This window comes from Protomyctophum bolini, assembly GCF_963924005.1.
Source record: "Protomyctophum bolini genome assembly, chromosome: 15".
In the NCBI taxonomy this organism is placed as follows: domain Eukaryota; kingdom Metazoa; phylum Chordata; class Actinopteri; order Myctophiformes; family Myctophidae; genus Protomyctophum; species Protomyctophum bolini.
The window spans coordinates 36403562-36425107 of record NC_137876.1 but is presented as its reverse complement, the minus strand read 5'-3'; the positions used below and the strand labels follow the sequence as shown (position 1 = coordinate 36425107).

General features: G+C 43.9%; 1 protein-coding gene across 4 annotated transcripts in view; it reads right to left on the bottom strand.

Annotated features, from left to right (window-relative positions):
• fermt2 (FERM domain containing kindlin 2) overlaps window positions 1-21546 on the bottom strand; it is a 49000-nt gene that overhangs the window by 13916 nt on the left and 13538 nt on the right. For 2 of the 4 annotated variants that reach the window (XM_080783504.1, XM_080783505.1), the window contains exons 3-8: window positions 16589-16822; window positions 7983-8111; window positions 4925-4957; window positions 2316-2541; window positions 1976-2078; window positions 642-749 (exon numbers count right to left, since the gene is read on the bottom strand). In XM_080783504.1, the coding sequence (XP_080639630.1) occupies window positions 642-749; window positions 1976-2078; window positions 2316-2541; window positions 4925-4957; window positions 7983-8111; window positions 16589-16822 (833 nt within the window). The remainder of the gene's footprint in view (window positions 1-641; window positions 750-1975; window positions 2079-2315; window positions 2542-4924; window positions 4958-7982; window positions 8112-16588; window positions 16823-21546) is intronic. The other 2 variants (XM_080783506.1, XM_080783507.1) reach the window with 1 other exon arrangement.

Sequence of the window (21546 nt, the reverse complement as noted above, 5' to 3'; positions counted from 1 at the left end):
GACAAGACGTGGTGCCACATGACGTAATCTTCAAAAGCCATGCATTGGAGGAGCTAGCGCCCCTCAAAAGGGGTGGACCAGGGGGCAAATCTGCTATACCGCTAAGCTGACAGGACTCTTCAGGGTCCCCGTCGCGTCATTTCAATATTTTCACACTTATATGGCCATTCAGTGGATCAGTCAGTTAAAGTAGTATATGTTCATATTCATAACATTATAATATACACCATTTAATTGAGTGGGGCCAAGTGAATTACTGTTCTGCAAATTATAATGAATAATTCACCGGGGACATTTTGTTCAAAAGCCTTGTAATACTGCAGCAGCCCACAGGGAGGATGGGCGATAATACCCTGATTAGCTCTCTCTCTCTGCAACAATGTAACAAATAGCCAACTTTTAGTATGCATACCACAGCAGAACAGACTCAGCTCTGGGCTGAACGCCCATCCAATTCATTAGCTTGTGGTTGAAAAGGCAATTTGCTTAATGAGAAGAACTGCAGGTCCTCAGACACTGACAATGCACTGCTGAACCCATTCATGCACAGTCAGACAAACGCACCACACACACACACACACACACACACACACACACACACACACACAAACACACACACACACACACACACGTCTATTTACCTGCAAGGCGGCGAACATCATCATTTCCTCCTCTGTGCACTCGATTTCCTCCAACAGGATGGCCCATTTGGACTGTTCATACAACTGGTTCACCCTGATGGCATCATACTGCAGGGATGAGTGGAGAACAGTTACACACACCCCAAGTCAACTTGCATGCACAGGAGGACACACAACCTATGTGTACATTGTGTAGGTGAAATACTTTGCACATAATTATTTGCGCTTGTTCTATTCCCTTGGGAGTATCAGATGGGTGGGGTTTACAGCGTCACCACAAGTCTTTAGTTCCAAGTACATGAACAGAAAAGTAAGGACCTTTTAGTTAGCCAACCTAAAATCATCAGTGAGCTTGCCATTACACAGTAATTATCTTTCCTCAGGTTAAAAAAAAAGAACAAAAAAACAATAGAGAATCATGTGGTCTGCTGTGTGAACAACGGAGAAATATGTTTTTGTTGTGTCATCACTGTGTATCCTCTAAAAATAGTTTAAGCTTATTGTATGCTTTGTTAGAGTGTACAGTACTGCAGTGGAAAGGGAAGGGAGGGTGGTTGTACTGTACCCATGTGGGAGCACAACACAAATCATGAGTCCATGATCACATTGTTAAACCCATGATGTGTGTATGTAGTAGTACGTTCTTTAGCCCTGTGAACCACCAGGACTAGCCTCCGTACACCCATATAACTATCCAGCTATCGAGTAAGGGTCTGTGGGTCGTACCTTGGGGTTGAGTAAGGGTCTGTGGGTCGTACCTTGGGGTTGAGTAAGGGTCTATGGGTCGTATCTTGGGGTTGAGTAAGGGTCTGTGGGTCGTACCTTGGGGTTGAGTAAGGGTCTGTGGGTCGTACCTTGGGGTTGAGTAAGGGTCTATGGGTCGTATCTTGGGGTTGAGTAAGGGTCTATGGGTCGTATCTTGGGGTTGAGTAAGGGTCTGTGGGTCGTACCTTGGGGTTGAGTAAGGGTCTGTGGGTCGTACCTTGGGGTTGAGTAAGGGTCTATGGGTCGTATCTTGGGGTTGAGTAAGGGTCTGTGGGTCGTACCTTGGGGTTGAGTAAGGGTCTATGGGTCGTATCTTGGGGTTGAGTAAGGGTCTGTGGGTCGTACCTTGGGGTTGAGTAAGGGTCTATGGGTCATACCTTGGGGTTGAGTAAGGGTCTATGGGTCGTACCTTGGGGTTGAGTAAGGGTCTATGGGTCGTACCTTGGGGTTGAGTAAGGGTCTATGGGTCGTACCTTGGGGTTGAGTAAGGGTCTATGGGTCGTACCTTGGGGTTGAGTAAGGGTCTATGGGTCGTACCTTGGGGTTGAGTAAGGGTCTATGGGTCGTACCTTGGGGTTGAGGTCAAAGAAGCTGTGATATTTAAACCGCAGCAGCAGGACCTCGTTCTCCTTCACATCCTGCTCCATCAGGGACCGGGACGAGTCCAACCACCTGCAAAGACACAATGCACATTCACCGTGTTAAAACACAGTGTGAAGGCTCATTTAACACATTCACCGTGTTAAAACACAGTGTGAAGGCTCATTTAACACATTCACCGTGTTAAAACACAGTGTGAAGGCTCATTTAACACATTCACCGTGTTAAAACACAGTGTGAAGGCTCAGTTGCGCCCAGTTGCATTCCTCAAATGGGACATTTCGTGAATTCCACTGAAGTAAGGCTCACCCCTGGTTGATTTTAGCCTTGTCCAGGAGGGACTGATGCTTGTAAAGTTTGGCCAAGATGTCGGGCGAGGAGATTGGCTGGCTGACGGCGAGAATGCTGGGGTTGCCCTCCGAGAGGGGGCTGTCCCCAAACCAGGCGGTGGTGGGTGACAAGGGGCTTCCATCTCTGGAGTCATAGGTCGGTGTCATGGTCTTACTGTACAGACCTGGGCTGGAGTAGATACTCCCTGGAAAACATACGGTCAGTGGTTAGTCACAGGTTGTGGTGGACTGAAGTGGTCACTTTGACACCAATCACACAGCAGTCAGTTCAATATAATTCACACTTTGCTATATCTAGTTGTTTTGTCATGAAATGTACAAACTATCTTGCAGAGGAATGTGCATTCTTAAATTCATCCAATACCAACACACATGCCTGCTAGGGGTGCAACAGGAAAAAGAAGTGTTGATATACAAGCAGATCTACATAAGCTTGCGACGCGTCATTTTAGAAAATAAAATTTGCCTTGATTTGTTTATCTATAAAAAATACACAATAATTTTAAAAAGTAATATAGCCAAGAAAATCGACATTTGCACAACAGCACACACAGATGCAACCTCGTCACATCAGCTTGCGGTCAACAGCGTGACTACCAGCGAGCCCTTTGCAAATGAGTGGCTTCAACTACAGTAGATCCCTTCTGCTGATGGCAAGATTGATGCACGTCAGGCATGCAGATGATGCACAATATGATCACATTTGTTCACAATGAAAACCCTGCAGTGCATTGCACTGCAGACTGCACTGCACACAGCAAATTACAGCACAACCAGCCGCAGGGAGGAGGGAGGGAAGGAGATGAGGCGGTCACAAGGATTTTAATGTTGACCAAAAAAATGGCACGGAACAAATAATAATAACCCACTATATATTGTACATTGTAAATATAAAACGTCATTTAACTACATGAATCCTAGGCTAGCATCCCAATTCTGGGCATGTCATAATAGGCAAACAGTCACCAAAAATAGGCAGATATTCGATGAAAATAGACAAAACAACACGTTGTGAGCTTGTATTTTCAGGGAAGAGATGTGGCGTAGAGGGGAAAAGGAAGTATGTATAACTTGGGGACTACTAAGTACTGTATATAGGGTTTAAATTTAAGTGGTTAAAGTGACTAAAAATGATAATGTTCTGGAGTGGACTGTTGCGTCATGCTATCGGCAATATAAATTAACTCTAGATTTGGTCTTTTCATAGATAAATAAATGCAAGATCAAGCAGAAGCTGTCACACTTTCTCTTCGCTGGCTCTATGGAGTACTTCTGGCCCAGATGAATGGCCACACACTGACCAATACCCCCACTCCCTGTGTATTGGGTCAAGAAGCAACAGTGACCAAACCATATTTTTACTAATAACAGGAAGTGAGCCGTGTGTGTGTGTGTGTGTGTGTGTGTGTGTGTGTGTGTGTCTGTGTGTGTGTGCACGCCCGCCTGTAGGTCATGAGAACAGGGTACAGGCCATGGCGACACCATCCCTAGAGGAAAGGTTTTTGGGGAGGCTGTTTAAGGGTTCTTTCAAGGCTCTAATGCAGAGTTCATCAGGTCATGGAGAGTACTCCCATGTCCCCTATGGTCTCTGGAGGAATCCCAAGTATCCAGAGAGAAGAAGTATAGATGGAGACAACAACAGGCAACGAGGCAATCCCACGTTTACTCTCACTCCCCATCCGAGTGCAACACAGGGTGAAGACATGGAGAATGTTAACATGCCTCGACTCCCTAATTCTCTCACACAGGGGGAGTGGTAGAGGGTTGTGTGAGGCTTGATGTAAACTCTGGGGGGATTCAACACAAGCGTTTTGTGTGTGTGTGTGTGTGTGTGTTTCCTTTATTTGAGATACAATTTATGACCAATATACCCACTATCTGTCAATATTTAAAGAGAATCTTATTCTTCTATTGAGGATGTGAAAATCTTTTTTACACTTCCCAATGAGTTCTGCGAGCAGGACAATTTCTATGCAAAACAATGCGTTTTGATGGGTTTTATAGGAGTTTTTTTTATTTTTGTCGGTGCATTGGAGAGCTAGCTCTCAGTCCCAACACATTCCAGAAAGGGAATGTCCGATTTTCATACAGTACAATATGTCCTAGTACACTATAATAAGAATGGTACTGTAAAAAAATGTGAATTATATATATATTTATTTTTTAATATATATATATATATATATATATATATATATACACACACATATCTATCTATATTTTCTCCTCCTTTGGAAACATTTATGGCTCCTGTGTGCTTCAAAGTGGCCAGCAAAACAACAAACATCAGCAATGAGCAATGAGCTTGTTCTGGAAGTTATAATTGTTTTGAGCTTCAAGTTGAATTCTGATGGGAGGCAAAGCTTTTGTCATGTGACCACCAAAAATCAGCTGACTTCCTCTGTCGGAGCAGTCAGGTGACTCGGCAGCTGGTTCCTAAGGTTATAGCTTGTCAGGTGACCCTGAGCACTCCAGCTGTAGGGGTGAGGGTTGGAGGAGGAGAGGGAGGCGAAGCAAGGAGGAGAAAGCAGTGCAGAAAACATGAAGGGACAGAAGAGGACAGCTTACCTTTGACAGGTCCGATGTATATTATCTCAGAGGCTAAGATGGAAGGAGAGAAAGAAAGAAAGACAGGGAAGGAGTAAAGAAAAGCAATGGAAGAAAGATGAAGGACGAGGGGAGGGGAAGAGAAGAGAAGAGAAGAGAAGAGAAGAGAAGAGAAGAGAAGAGGAGAGGAGAGGAGAGGAGAGGAGAGGAGAAGAATACAGGAAAATAGAAGAACGAGGTGCAATGTTTCCACGGCCAGCAACTGCCAGCCTCAGATGACTCAGTTTGCCCAATCGTGGCTCAATTTCCATGCACCCATTCATAGCCATTCAAACCCAACGTGGCCTATTACAAACCCAGGCAGGGCAGGGTGTTGGTCAATGTGACCTACTCCTGCATATATACACTGCAGCACAGATGTGCACTGCTGGATATCCAAGGAATGTCATTCTCCATACTGACAGACTGGGCTAATTATTTATAAAAGAGTGAGGCAGTAGAAGTGACAGGCGAAGTGGGACGGAGTGGTCTGACAACATAGTCTCGACTCATAAGAACAGCTGAGGATTAGTAACTAACATGGCATTCAAACTCAAAACGAGCAGTACTGTAAAGATTTAAGTATCGTTCTGTTACACGGACTGGCATTGATAAAATGACCCACCTAAAGGCGGAGGTTGTGGTTTTGGAACTAAAAGATGGCACGGCCTGGAGTCTAAGAAAAGTGATAATGCGCAGCAGTGCACATGGTCAGACATTTGCTAAATGTCAAAGACCATGTTCGAAGAAACGTCTTTGATTATATTACTTTACCTATGCATCTGTCACAAATACATTTATTGTGTGCAAAAGACATACGTTTCCATATAACAAAAAGAATCACACCCGTGTGAAGTGAAGTGGCGCTCTTATCATCGTACATCATCCATTCATTGTCAATGGGAATTTGTGTAGGACAAAAATAGCCGATTTGCTCGTCCACATAAGACGTAAATTCTCCTTTCATTGTCAATTTGTGTAAGATGAAAATATACACTATAGCTGAATATAGGAGGGGCTAGTGCCTCAAAAATATAAAATCTACAACTAGAGAGGAAATATAGTCTGCCTCTGGGTCTCTGTGGGGTGGAGTGTAGAGGTACAACCAGCAGCAGTTGGCTGTGGGGGTGAGATTAGTGGTTCTGGTTGATCAGGCAGTGAGCTGATTGCGTCGCTGCCTGTCTGTACAGCCTGGCCCTTGTGATTCCTATCAGGAGACCCGGGGTAAGAGGCCAGGCCCTTCACCACAGGGGGACGGAATAACTCTCTGCAACTTGGCCATGAAATACAGTCTACTATAGCATGTGATTCATTGGGAGGGGGCGGTAGGATGTGTGACTAAATGTATGTATGTATGCATGCATGTGTTGTGTTGTGTTGTGTGTGGGGTGAGTCAGAGAAAAAGAGATAGGGAGAAGACAAGAGAGATAGGGAGAGTACAACATCGGTACAGGAAAACAGATTCTGCACATTCCTCTTGATGCTCTGTTCCTTTTCACCACCGTAACGTGACCACAATCACCCACAGAGAAGAAACCAGTGTATTTATTCAAGCGGTGCACTGGGGGTGGCGGGAGTTCACTTCTAGACTGAGGGGAAGTGCATGCAGAGAGATCGTAATGAAACCCACCCTTGAGATGGAGAAGAGACAAAACACAGGGTGTGAATGTCGCTTGGTAGCTCCTGAAATAAACATGGACTTTAACTCCTTCTGCTCTTGGCTCAGTGCAATATAGTTTTTAGCTAAACATCAGAGCAGTCCTATATAGTGTGTTTTCACATTATGTAGCTTGCAGTTCATTTGGGAGTGCACAAAAACAAATCCTAAGTGAAATTGTTCATTTATACATGTATAACTCTGAGAGGCTCCAGGACGGACCATTGTGGGTCCATATGGTTCCATTTGTTCACTCTCACTGTGCAGCTCTAAACAGAGGTCCGATAAACCTCCAGTCTGTGGGGAAAGGGTCGAGAACTTGTGCACAGGACAGAGAAGGGCAGGGCAGGGGAGGGGCAGCCGCTCTCTACCAAACCAGACAATGAGCCCCATTCACATTGCCTTATAGAGTTAGCATGTTACTGAGTGAGTGAGTGTCCCCTATAATGCTAACTAATGAGACAGCAACATGGCCAGTCCTGTCCTGCCACTCTCAACTCACATGGCTGTAACCGTGTCATCACTGGTGCAGGGACGTAGGGAGGTAGGGAGGAGTGAGTGTAGTTGTGTGTATCCCGGGTTGGGTTTAAAATGGCAGCGTGACCAACTATGTGTGGAATCTCAGCCATTCTTCGTCCACCCTGCCAAGGAGCGGAGAGAGCCAGGTCTGCAGCTCCACGGCAGCGGCCTCAAACTCACACATTCTTATTTGGTCACTAGTAGAAGACAGGGTGCAGCAATCTGCAGCTTTAGTGGTTACAAACCACAGGGGCAATTAGAAAAAAGAGCAGAGGAAAGATGCTCTGTAAAGAATCAGAGGAACCTGCTAGTCAACCTGTTGCAGACATTAACCCATTTAGTCCTGAGGCAGAAAAAACAATCAAACCTGTGTGAAGTGAGGGGCGCTAATATATAAAGTCTAGCTCATGTTGATTAGGTGAATGACATTAACAATAAAGAGACAATATGACGAAATGAGGCACATTATGACGTACATTTTCCCTTCATCGTCAATGGCAACAAAACAAACATTGAACTAAAGACAAACATTGTGTATAGGAGGGGCTGGCGCCCCTCAAAAACAATGTCGGCCTTATTATATGTAAAAAGTAAACCCACAACAAAACTGTTCCTGTGTGTGGTGAGGAAGGAGAGAATGTTTAGGCCTGTCACAAAGATGCAGAATGATATTATACTATATACCTGAAGATCGGTTTCTCCAGATAGGGTAAATTGCCGATAACAGATCAAATCATTTGGAGACCGATCGGCCGATCACAGAGTACTGTATATAGAGTTTTTGCTTTGGACGAATCCTATTCCCAGTGGTAGGAGGCGAAGGGATTCTCGTGAGCAGAAGGAGCTCCAGGCCTCGGACATTACCTGATCCAGGGGTTAGCAGAGGACCATCCATCTCCAGAGCCTGCTCCTCAGCTTCCTCCAGCTTTTTCTTCTTCTTCTTGGGATCACGAGGCTTACGCAGCAGTGACAGCTCCTCTGGGTGGCGAATATCTAGAGGGTGGGACGGCCGCATGGAGAAAGTCATAGGCAGGGAGAGGGAGAGAGAGGGAGAGAGTCCGTCAAAGTTTTGATTTGTCACATAAACAGTACCTTGCACAGCAACAGTGTTAAGCCACCCAGACCCCAAGAGGAGCAGACGTGTCACTATATGTCAACAAAGTCATCATTTAGGATTCTTTCAACTACTAGCTTCAAATAAACCACAGCATCAAGGACCAAATGCACACACACACACACACACACACACACAGAGTGGAATCTCTAACTGCAGTGAATAACGAGGTCAAGAAGGGAGAGAAAGGCAAAGACAGTAAAGGCTAGGAGAGAGGAGAGAGAGATACTGAAAGAGAAAGGTAAAACTCATGAACAGCTGTGCACAGTATAGCCAGTATCTAATAGCCCAAATGGTAAATGGTCTTCATTTCTATAGCACATTTATCGACAACGATGCTTTATGATGTGCATTACATCACACATTCACAGTCACACACCCGAGAGTGGAGAAAACGATGCAAGACCAAATCGCTCATCAGAAGCAGGTAAGGGACAGACTGCAGAAATCAGGACAAAACATGGAGTTGTCACTGTCAATTGATTAGTATATTGAACATACATTTAAAAACAGCAACAGAGTACAGTCAAACACTCAGTTCAAAAGGGATAGCACCAAAAAAAAGTCCTTGTGGTCTTTTTTCCATTTAGGCCCCATGCAATCAATTCATAGACATTACATGAATTGATTGCATAGGGCCTAAATGGAAACTAGATTGCCACTATCTCCTGAATCACTGCCACCCATTTGAGAAAGGGTAGGCATGTTTTTTCTCTCACTCTCACACACATTGTTTGATACTACACAGTGTTTGATAACTATCATTATATAATGCTCTAGTGGCACTAACACTGCCCAAGTCAAAACACCACCAAATCCATTGACAGACACGTGAGATGCGACAACTAAAGTAAACTGTAATCTGCTACACACAGAGTGTGTGTGTGTAAATGGAATGAAGCTTTGCTATGAGCTGTGTAAAAGCACTATAATATGCAGTCCGACACCAGGTTTCATATAATGCCTAAAGCAGAAATGGATCTGTGGATTTTATTTTCTCATCCCTCACTCCTCCCTCTGAGGCTAGGAAGCCAAGGAGGCAAGGAAGCTGAGGAGTCAAGGATGGAAGGAGCCATCCCTCAGCAGCAGTAATGATGCGTTAGGACAGGGATTGAAGGAACCATCCCTCAGTGACAGTAATGACGCTTTAGCACAGGGTTTTGGGCGGCTGCGAGGCAGTGGGTGAGGCTGCCAGAATGTGTCTGCACAGACAGAGGAGCATAGTCGAAAAGCACAGCTGGGCCTTTCGGCTGGATTCACTCTCTTTTGGAATTCCATTCTACCAATCAGGGAGGTGGCTGATATTTGAGAACGTTTATTTCACTGCACTCACTTTCCAGGCCATTCAAATTTGATCATGCAAGGTCAATTTCCAACAGATATGGAACGGTGAGAGAGATGGCAAGAAAGAGAGACATTTATCAAGATGGAGAGAGAGAACGAGAAAAAGCAGAGGAGTCTGAATCCTAAGGAGGAGAGACAGGACTTCTTGGCTTGGCGAGAATTGCTTGTTTAGTTTGTGTAACTAAAGCAAAAGCATTCCAGAGGTTTTAAGGACTACCAGATGGGCGCTCACACTCTCGCTCCTCCTCCTCCCTCTTTCCCACTCTCTCTATACTGACTGTAGCACAAGTGCTGTGCCCTTATACAGCCATGTGAGTGCAGGCGTTCAGCCTAGCTTTAGCCCCACGTTGGGCTGCGTGAAGATGGGGCATGGCCAAGTGTTTTGGGCTGTGTGCGTGAGCCAAGGCATTGCAGAGGCATATGTGGCATTTTACTACAATGTCAAACATCCACGTCACTTTCATGACACATTCCTGTGATCTCATAAGTCAATGCCACCTACACAATGAAATCCTGTGTTACAATAGAACCCTTTGCGTGCAGAAATTGACCTGGAAATCTTATTTTCTACTGTGCTGGAATCTATAGGGCATACATCAATGATGCATCTAGTGAGGATGGCTTGGCTGATTACAGGATTTGAGGGTAGGGAATGGACGATATAATGTATTTTTGGGTGTGATACCAATGCCCATAATTGGTAAGTAAATTAACACCCTCTGCTAGATCTGACAATGATGATTCATGGTATTGTAGCTTTCCAACATCATTCACTATCAAATAACCATCTCTCAAAGAAAATAATATACATAAACGCGTTTTCGGAGATAATGTTTTCTTATGTTTTTCTAAGTCACATTCTCAATAATACAATTTGAATGGCAATCTTTTCAGTGCATTATTGGTAGAATAAATATGCAGAGCAGACCAGATCAAACCCTGTTCTGAAAACAAATAAAAAATAGAAATGTCAGTCAAGAGTGGTCTGGTACATTTGTGGAGATATAAATCACATGCAAAATATGGCAATAATAACCTGGCTCACATACTCACTAAAACCTGTGCTGAGGGGCAGAAGTTGAGACTAAGGGTTTAAAAAAGCTCATAGAAATTTCCATCAACACACATCACACCTACACAATTAGCCTTACTTGCAGAACATCTTCAATCTTCCATCTTCCAGAGTTGTGGCAGTGGCCAGGCTTCCAGCCAAGGGAGAGGGGAGGGGATTGACTCAGTGCCAGCAATGGTTGCTTGGTCTAACTCCGTGGAACACATGATTCACTGGAGTGAGTATGACCCGACCACAGAGGAATCACAAACACCGTCATATTCTAATTTTATAACACCGTGGTTTACCATGTATGTACAAAGACAGAGACCCTACATGGTGAGAAAAGTTAAGAAGACGTGGTTTTATCGCCTCTCTCCATCAGATCACTTCATCAGCAGAGTTTGATTTTAAGCTGTGTGTAGTGTAAGGCTGTGAGTGTAATTGATCGGTCAATATCCTGGGGCGCTAAATCAAGATCTTGTTCTGAGGTGGATTGATTAACAATAAAAGGACCGACAAGTAACTCTTCATCTACAACACGGGGTCTGTGTTCATGGGAAAATTGATGACAATGTAAATATTAATCCAAATAATACACTATTATTAGTACTAAAGGAGAGCTAGACGTCAGTATGAAGAACCAACATGACTCAGCATTTTACTTTTAAGCCTAGCGAGTGTAAGAGCATCTCTTCCCCATTCCAACATTGTGATGAAATCCAATTTAAAAGAAAAATAATGATCTTTAATTTAGGAGTTGGAAGTCGAGGCCAAAACCACACTTCTGTGTTATGAAAACAGTGGCCAAGACACTTGGGCCAGTCAAGCAGGCCACAGGGCGATGGTCCATAAATCAAGTGGACCACTGTGACGCAACGCCTATTACTGTAGCTTACAGCGATTTTTCTTTTGCTTATACTGCAGTGCCCTGTCACTGCCAATCCTCACTGTTGGTCAGGGGAGGGTGTAGACCACCACTTGCCTCCTCTAATAGACGTGCAGCTCTTCTTTTCACCTGACAGCCAGGAGTTTCACCAGAAGAGCCCAACACGTGGAGGTTCATGACATATACCCACAAAACAAGCTATTTCAGTCAGCTATTTTTGCCGAAGAGATTTGGTGTAGAGGGAAAGATGGGGGGAGGGAAGTAAGTACGAGTAGTAAGTAGTACGAGAGTGAAAATTGACCTTTTGGCCTTCATCTTGGTTTATTTTTTTTAAATTTACCCCATTTTACTAGCTAGCTCAGCTGCTCAGCTCCTTTCCCTTAACTTGGGCCCTATTTTATACTATTAAAAACTAGCCTGCCGTGAGCTTGTAGATCTACTACTGTAATGACCAAAATAGGGATGAAAGTGAAAGTGATTAAACCAGTCTTCTGTGCTTCTCTTCATCTTTCCTCATTATCCCTGGCCTTTTGTCTTAAACTATTAGTCTCTCCTCTGTTGCCTCCAGGTACCGGTAACATCTTCTGCAAACTAACGGCACCACTGCCATGGCTCCTGTCCCCCTACAGTATCCTGGAAACGAGGGCATAGCAGGTCAGGACACTGTGGTTAAGTGGAAGCGTGTGACTGCCATTATCCATAAATTATGTTAATTTTTACTGCATTTTGGAGTGGAACTTTGTACACCTCAAGCTCCTAGGTCCACAGTGTCATGCGCTCGTCATTGGTGAAGACTGTATTTCCTCTGTGTTGTGTGTACTGCATGTTCCTGTGTGGATGTATATCTGTGAGGTTACACGCACATTAAAGTGTCCAATTCGTCTAGACAGGTCAAGGTTGTCATGGCTAAATGTGACTCATCGACAGATAAATCTTTTAAAATGCCCTTTCCTTGATTTCACCATTAAATGCCTTGCCTTTTATGCAAACAGATTTAATATGGCCATTCTATTTAAACCATAACAGAAAAATATCTTTGGAGTTTAAAAAAGCACACAAAAAGGAGGGGGGGAAAGACCTTACAGTGGCAAAATAAATAAATAAAGCGTAAACCTAATGAAAGTGAGATGTCTTCACTCCTCTATCTGTGCAAGTGACAAGAAAAATAGGCAATACGTGCATGCAGGCTAGGGCCTCAAGATCGTTTGTTCCCATAAGTATAGGACTTATGAACAAGCAGGCCCCATCTCAGTTCCGTGCATAAAGTGTGATGTGATGCCTCTTGGAACTATGACTGGTGGCCTTCTGTTGGCACTGTTTCTTTATTGTCTATGTACTGTGTGATCTGTTTGTTTGCATATGTTTTATGTATATCCTGATGACTGCTGTGCACAAAACAAATTTCCGAAAGGACAAATAAAGCATCTATCTATCTATCTATGATCTGAAGGCTGCCAATGGAAATCACAGTACAAAGTCAGAGTGTAACCGAGTGATTTTAGCCAGTACCAGTACAGTATATATTCTGTGGAGTCTTCACCCATTCCCAGCTGGCCCAGATGGACCGTGTCTGTGTCAGGGGTGAGACTAAGCACAGCTGCAGTGGACATGGGAGAAGTACAGCAGAGATAATTGGTTTGATCCATCTAACTTACTGTAGAGCAGCAGGTACAGCAGGGACTGTACAGTAAGCTCTGCTCGTGTGTAGGAGATTCACTATCAGAGGTTCGGGGAAATGCATAAGATATTGAGAAAAAGAGATGAGAAATAATTTGTGAATAATATATTAACACTGAATATATGTGTGCAAACTGTGCATACACAGAGCTCATGAAGTGTTATACTGTGGATATTTACAGGAGCGAGAAAGAGGAACTGCGACGAAGAGGATGAAATAAGGTTGCCAACTCCCACACTGAAGGAGTGAACCTGGAATTTGTTTTGCACCAGGAAACGGCTTCTGCAAGATCAACTGCAGAGTCCAGAGTGAAAAGCCCCTTGAAATCAATCATCGAGGTTAAGAGGAGAGAAGTTACTATCACAGCTGAGAGGAAACTCCCGTCTCCCGTCCTCTCTCTCTCTCCATCAGCCTCTTTTCCCAGTAGTATATCTCATCTCCTTCCTCTCTCTCTCTCCCTGTCTGGAGTGAAGGCCAGTTGGACAGTCTGTTCTGGCTCTCCATGCTCAGCAGCTCTCATGCCTGAGTTTTATTTAGTTGCTCGAGGGTGTCACAAATCGGAAAGAGACGACCTGCAAGCTCACAACCCATTACAGTGAAACACACCGAGTTTGTCGATCTTCTATTTTTGGTACAAAACACCTGCATGCAACCAAGTAAAAACCAGGCTGCTGGCCACTGTGGCCAGTCAGTGGGAAGCACACAGGAAAACGGGCTTAAGGTCCTCACACACCGGGCGCGATTTCAGATTTTTTAGCAGCGTTTCTCCATCGGTTTTCTGAAAAACGCGTCTAGTGTGCAACCACCTTTTATGTCCAGGGATAATGCAAAGATAAAGACGTGCTGTGTAGAGTCGTAGACCTAACCTGACTCTGCCAGATTGCGGCAGTATTGAGTTCACAAGTTCCCTCCTCCTTGCGTTGATCCCGCCTCTAGCGGCAGCATATCGCTCCGATCAGCATTTGATCGGAGTACATCGTCTCTGCCCAGTGGGACCAGATTGGAGTAGGAGGAGGAACTCACTGCTGCCACCAGCTGGCGGAGTCAGGTTATCGTAGACCAGTTGGACAAAAAGAATCATATGACATGATGTCCAAATTCAAGTTAGTGTGGAGAATATTTCCTGCTAATCTGAGAATAAACGTTATTCTTCCGGTTGGTGACTGTGGGGGAGAGTAAAAGTGAGGTAAGTGCATTAGTGATGCAAGTTAGTAGTGATGCATTACACTACCATGGGCCTTCATCGCTACCGTAAGTCATGTTGCGACATCCCGGCATGCACCAAGTCAGCCAAAAGCAATTTGTCCTGAATTTCTGTGGAGCTAAAATAGATTTATTACAGAAGAGGTAGACACATTCCAAACTAGGACAGACCAAGAGCTGCACAACGTGCTTCTACCCTGCAGTACCTCCCCTTTTGAAAAATAATCTTTGTGTATTTATGTTCCACTGAATCTGCTATTTGTTCTATTCATTTCATGGAACTGCATAGTTGGCCATTTCTGCCTTAAAAAAGGCCAATAAAAGCATGACCCCTTTTATTGGAGCTGCAAAATTCTGCCTTGTGGAAAAATGCCAATGTGGGGGGGATCTTCACACCTGGATGTTCTACTTGAGACAGTGACTGGCGAGCAAGTTAGGAAAAGTGGGTGTGTTACAGGGTCAAGGGGGGCTTTGAGCTCCACTGAGTGACCTTTCACATCTCTGACAGGGCAGCAGGGTACCAGTTGATAGAAAATATTGATAATGGACCTCTAGGTGGTACTCAGCCACTCGGCCCATGGGGGGGGCACTTAATATGGGCACTTTAATATGGGCTGGAAGGTTGAAAAAGACAGTCAGTGATGATCCAATCTGAGAACCCTTCGGCAAATCAAGGAAAAACAGCGCCATCTTTTCCTTTGAATTTATTGACGTGACTCAACAGTCTGTTCCGAGAGAATAGCGATGGTCAGAGAGAGAAAGAAAGATTGGGCGCATGCATGTTGTATATAAATAGTTGTGCTTCTAGTGCAGTGTACATTCACAATTGTGTACCTCTAGTGCAGTGTACATGGACACTTGGACAGTTGTGTGCGTGTTGCGCAGTGTACATGTTTATCATGGGTCTTGTGCACGTGTGTGGCTGAGTCAGAGTGATAATCTCTGTTTATTAAACAGCAGTAAGAACGATTGGTCTCTGGCTCCAACAGCACGTCAACAGACCTATTACTGGACGTCCCATCAGAGCAGAAGACACCATCCACCCCCAACTCCCCCTTCTATAGCTATGTGGCTTAAGGATATTATGGGATTTTTAAAATTGGAAAAAATAAAGTTTACAATTAGAGGTTCAACAGAAAGGTTATTTTCTAGCTGGCAACCATTCATTACCTATTTTGAGAATCTGAGGGTACTTCCGACAGACTAATTGAACCAATACTATGTGTGTTTTTTTTTGCTTCCTCGTAACGATAGAACTCTGTATAGAATAGAGGGTGCTGTATGACAATGTTCCGATTCAACACAATATTTTCCAACATAACTTGTAACTCTTTTGAACTCAAATAACCCAACTCATAATTGTATTTGTTTTGTTTTATTTTATTTTTTGTTATTTATATTGTTATTGTTTTTGTCATCTGTGCTTAAATTATTATTTTTGTTTCCTACTGTTCATATTATTATGTCAAATATACATGGTTGTTTTTGTATGTCTGTACTCAATTGTTATTTTCTATATTGTTTAATGATGACGATAACTGTGGGGGGAGGGATGGGGTGAGGGAGAAAAAAATTGTATGTTCAAACTGTACTACATTGTTGAAAACTACTACCAATAAACATATATATTAAAAAAAAAAAAGACACCACCAACAGCGTTTGTTTGATATGAGCATGCCAAAGGAATTAAGGTTTTGAGCACAAAATCCATGCTCCATTCTACGGTCTTCTTCTCTTTTCGGCTTTTCCCTTCAGGGGCCGCCACAGCGAATCATCTGCCTCCATCTCACCCTGTCCTCTACCTCCTCTGTTCTCACACCAACTAACTTCATGTCCTCTTTCATCCATACATCTTCTCTTTGTTCTTCCTCTAGGCTTCCTGCCTGGCAGTTCCACTTCCAACCTCAACATCCTTCTAGTACCAATATACTCACTATCCCTCCACTGTACACGTCCAAACCATCTCAGTCTGGCCTCTCTGGCTATATCTCCAAAACTTCCAACATGCGATGTCCCTCTGATGTACTCGTTCCTGATCATATCCATCCTCCATTCTATTGTCATACAGTATTTCACTCATAATTCACTCCTCACCCACTGGGAATCAGGCACAGCCCGAGTGACCTTTCTTGTTTCATATTTGAAACATCATATATCGTCCTATACAAGTCCTGCATGTTACTGTACTTACTGAAGGTTTTGCAGATGTCAGAGACTGCCTTGAAGACTCGGTCAGAGAAGTTCACCTTGACCTTCATGTGCTTCATGTTGGGAAGCTGCAGACGAAGGAGCTTGTGCTGAGGTGTGAACAGGAGCCTGGCATCGGCTTGGATGCCATACTTGTCCAAGGTCCAGTGGGTTTTCAGCAGCCAGGTTTTCTTCTTCTCCCACCACAGAGCATGGTCTGACCAGTCCTTCTTCACATCTAGGAGGTGGAGACAAGAGTACAGTGGTTATCGTTGCATAATCCATCAGTAGTAGGAAAATTGATTATACGCTTGATGCCGACTGCAGGGGGCGTTCAAGTTTGGAAGATACAAGTCCTGAGTTGATGGGGGGCCTACAATGATGCCATCTGTGGTTTTCATTGTTTTATCAACATTAGGACGCCAACAATTCATAATTAATTTGGCTAAAACATGGGTAGCATTCTACTATGCTGCTACAAAGATGTGGCATTACCTAGCAAAAGACAAAGGTTCTCGAGTCGCTACCCAAAATTAAACTAAAAGAACATAGAGTTAAAGAACATAGTTTAACTCCTTGACATTGGACACCTTGATAGCACAATCCTATATTTATTAGAATATCATGTTGATATAATATAAGTATTCAATTAATCAATTCAGTGTCACATCATGGAGCCCAGAACACTTACCTGGCTCCTCTATGTTTGATCCAGATTGATTATAAATCAATGCTGATTACTATTCATATGATGCCAATACCAAGCTACTGCCAACGGGCTTTAACACGCTGGAATGTAGAGACAATGAACGTGTAAGCAGAGCCCTCTAGAAGTGTCATGCTACGTTATAGTGACCTGACATCACCAATATGTCCCTCCCGGGCAGGGGGTCACGTTCGAGGAGGGGATTCCATAGAGTTCCTGGTGTATTTGAGAGTGTGTGCGAAACAGAGGGAGGTCCAAGGGGGTAAAGTCAAAGTGAGGAGGGGGAAGGACTGAGAGTGTGAAAGAGGTTACTGTTTGAGTGACACGGCAGGGATATCAGGTTCATACATCCCTCTTTGTTCTACAGTCAAGCCACGATCCCTCTAAAGCAGAGACATGCCACCCAAAACCCAACTCCGCTCCCAGTGCTCCGCTTGGTAAGGGCTCAACACAATGGTGATGGACCTGGGGTCTCAGCGTGTGCATGTGCGTCTGTATGTCCAACTTCAGAAGGAAGGTGAAAACCGCAGGGATTTGAGGAACTCAAAGCAGCTGTTTTGTAGATCACCTTGCACTGACTTCTATAAATGCAGTATTGTGATGGGCTGTGTACTTGGGTTCAGCTGCTTTGATCTATGAATTCCATCAAAGCCTACAGGATGAGCAGAAAATGCTTCAATCCCCTGCCTTACGAGAGACAGAGTGTTCCTTTAGACCCATTATCAGGCAGCACGTGTCTTTGATGATGCATATCTATTGACCCGACTAATGGCAAACATTCAGCTCAATATCTTAAGATTGGCGTCAAAACAATAAATACACAGTGAAAACAAAATAGCAGGTCATGGGTCTCAAAGTCATTCACTTATAGATTAATCATTTTTAGAATCTGAGACTGAAAACATTTGAGACACCCTAGCCATGTTTGATTATTGAGCAAAGGACATTAGTGTTTGTGTGTATAGGAGTGGTATCACCGTCTGGTATGCAATAAGTTAGTATGCAAGTATGTGGCACCAGGAATCAGTACTGTACTGAAAATGTGAGTCAGATTGCATATTGCTGTGTATTACTACTAGATGCTCTCCTGAATAGTGATGTCATCACGCAGGCATTCATCCAGGAAGGAACTTCCTTAAGCCGTGTCCAGTTTCCTCCACCCACACCCCCCCTTCATCACCTCTACCCCCCTCTATGCAGTCTCAATCTAGCTTCCCTCTGTCTGTCTGTCTGTCTGTCTCTCAAGCACTGAGTCACTGTGTCTGGATAAGTCCCCTAGTCTAAATGGTTTCAAATTCTGTATTACTCTGTTTATTGTGTGTTTACTGGAACTGCGTATTCCGGATACCAGCTCATGTCCCTGGTCGTGCTCAGAATGAGGTGTAACACTGGGGCTCCACCAGGCGCGTCAGCGTCGCGTCTTCGTCACCGTCAGGGAATGTTCCCTTTTTAATCAATGAAGGGTGGCTCCACTGCCCGCGTTGCGTGACTGCATTAAAATTGCCCCGGTTCGTTTTTTGACACATGTGACAGAGACGTAATGAAGATATATCAATGCCGGGATATAACTGGCTTTCGATGGTGATGTAATAAAGATTACATACATGTATACATAGAGACATTACCTTTAATCCACCCGACACTGAAACAAATCATTATTACGTCACCATCGAAAGCCAGTTATACCCCGGCATTGATACATATCTTCATTACGTCACTCTCAAAATCAGTATATATAATTATATACCACGGCATACACATAAAAAGAGACGGCACGACCACCTCACTTGTGCGCTCTGCTTGCGCAAGTAACAAGTAATAACCAATATAGTATATATGCCTACAAGTGCCGACTCTCAGAGTAGCCTACTTTTGGAATATTGGGACAATATTGCAAGCCATGAAGTAAACCTCATTGAGAAAATAAACCAACCTCTTGTTTCAATGCTGGAAATCTTTCACCACCACTGGTCCTGTCTATAACAGAGACAAAACTTCTGGGACAACCTTGAAAACCTCTTAAAGCCTTAATGGATTGTCAATACTCTGAAGCCAAACCAACTAACTGGATTCAAGGATGCTACAAAAACTAGCTAGTTACAGTATAAGGCCAACTAAATATGGCTGGGGCCCGGGGGATAACACACAAGACACAAATTCAAAATAAGAATAAGAGAAGACCTCTATGAAAAAAGATGGGAAAAATGGTCGCTATATAAATGGAAAAGAGGTGAAATATAATAAGAGTAATGGAATGGAAAAGTTAACGGTATCCCCAAGTAAAAGGTTCTATTTGAGTCATTTATTTATATGATTTTACTTTTTTTTAAGTTCTGTGTGGTTGTGACGTTTGCCTTTGTACTATGTTGCGTCTTGTTTTTGTTTCTGTTTATTTGAATATGTCTATAAACCCTAAATAAAAGAAAGAAATTGTATCTCAAAATAATTCTTCCCCACAAGGACATAGATTAATGGAAGATTAGTGAAGCACAATAATGTGACACTTATAATGAAAGGCGTGGAAAACTATATTAAAGCTAGCATGCTGATCTGGAATGTCACCTCATGTTGACCTCTTGCTAGCTGTCAATCAACCACAGGGTGCCATGGTAACTCTGATAGCCTTCCGTTTCCATGTCCTACTATTGTTTTCCCTGACCTCAACATAAATAGGGGCATCCATAAGCGCTGACGATCTCCGGCGGATCCCTTCTGATGCCCAAATGAATAGGGCGATGAATGACTCAAAGTCTCCCTAGGAGAAGTAAACAAGCAAAGCAAACCGAAGCTCTGCAGGGGAAGATAGAGACCAGGCGATTAGCCTACACTTTTGATTAGGACAGAGGAACCTTTCAAAGGAAGAAAGAAAGAGCAGCATCTTAAATTCAGATGCCATTGTGACGTGCTAGGATGAAGATAATGAGAGTTGTTTGTCAAGCTGTTAGCTTAAGAGTGTTGGGGCAAACACTTGGCATCTGACTGACAACATTCCTGGCTTTCTTCTGAGGAATGTGTGTGTGTGTGTGTGTGTGTGTGTGTGTGTGTGTGTGTCGCAGCAGCAGCATGGGGTCTAGCTGTCAACAGTTCATTCTGATGTCTCAGCTGTGCAGAGTACAACTTCATTGCTCCCATCACAGAAACTGCTCCCCAAAGTGTAAGCCATTATCGAAGGCCGAAATAATGAGAGGGGAGCATGCGGAGGAAAATTGAAAATAGACCCAAGCATATTTTCATAGCGCTCTCCTCACAGTTTTTCCTCTTACAAGCCAGTCATTTATGGTGTCTGAGAGTGTTGCGGTGCAGCTACTCAAGATTTAACTTTTGGCAGCTCGTGTCCTGACCAGACCACAGTCCACATTATAGTCCTATAGGAGCTTCTGTATATGCGCATGATGTGTGACCAACACAAACAAGGCCACGCACACACACACACACACACACACACACCCCCATGTCTCACCACTCTGCCAACAACCTTTTCCCTTCTGTGGTTCTCCCCCGCCCATCGCCAAACCTCACTGGCTGTGGCCCTCCAAATGTGCTTCGTTGTGACATCAGGCAATTGCCTGACAATGTGATTGGATGACCGCTGCTCTGCTGGCCATCCGTTGGTTTCGTTCAATAACAGGCTGGTAATTCAATCTGCAGAGTAGGAGGGACAGCGGGCCTATGGCATCTCCCAGCTAAAAATACAGCCTGCCAGGCCTGACGTAATGCACCATCCAGATGAGGCCAGGGCCTAAGTAATTGGGTGCATTAAATGCGGACCCACAGTCCTTCAGTAGGTTGGTGTGAGTGTGTGTGTATGTTGGGGGCTAGGGATGGAAAGAAGAGGGGAGGGGAAGGGAGAAGGAAATCATATTTTATGACCTCTGTGGGCACGTGAAAGAGGAGATGAAGATTGTGTGTGGGTGGGTTTGTGTGTGGTGGGTTGTTACACATGCATATCTGTCAAATGGGAAGGAGGGTATGTTTATCCATTCATTAGTTGCATTACCTCAGCTATGTTTGGGCGTGTGCGTGTGTGTGTTGTTCTAATGAGCAATATTAATCCATAAGTGCTGTCAAATGGAGTGCATTTCATTCACTATTATCCCCCACAGCCATTAGCACAGCCTTGGATAACAGCTCCCATCCCCAGTCCCCCTAGTCTGTACACCGTTTAGCACCACAGTAGAAACACTAACAGCCGTATTGCCCCAACATCCTTAAAGTAACTACTACCGACTAACTAATACAAAAAGCACAGCTTTGTG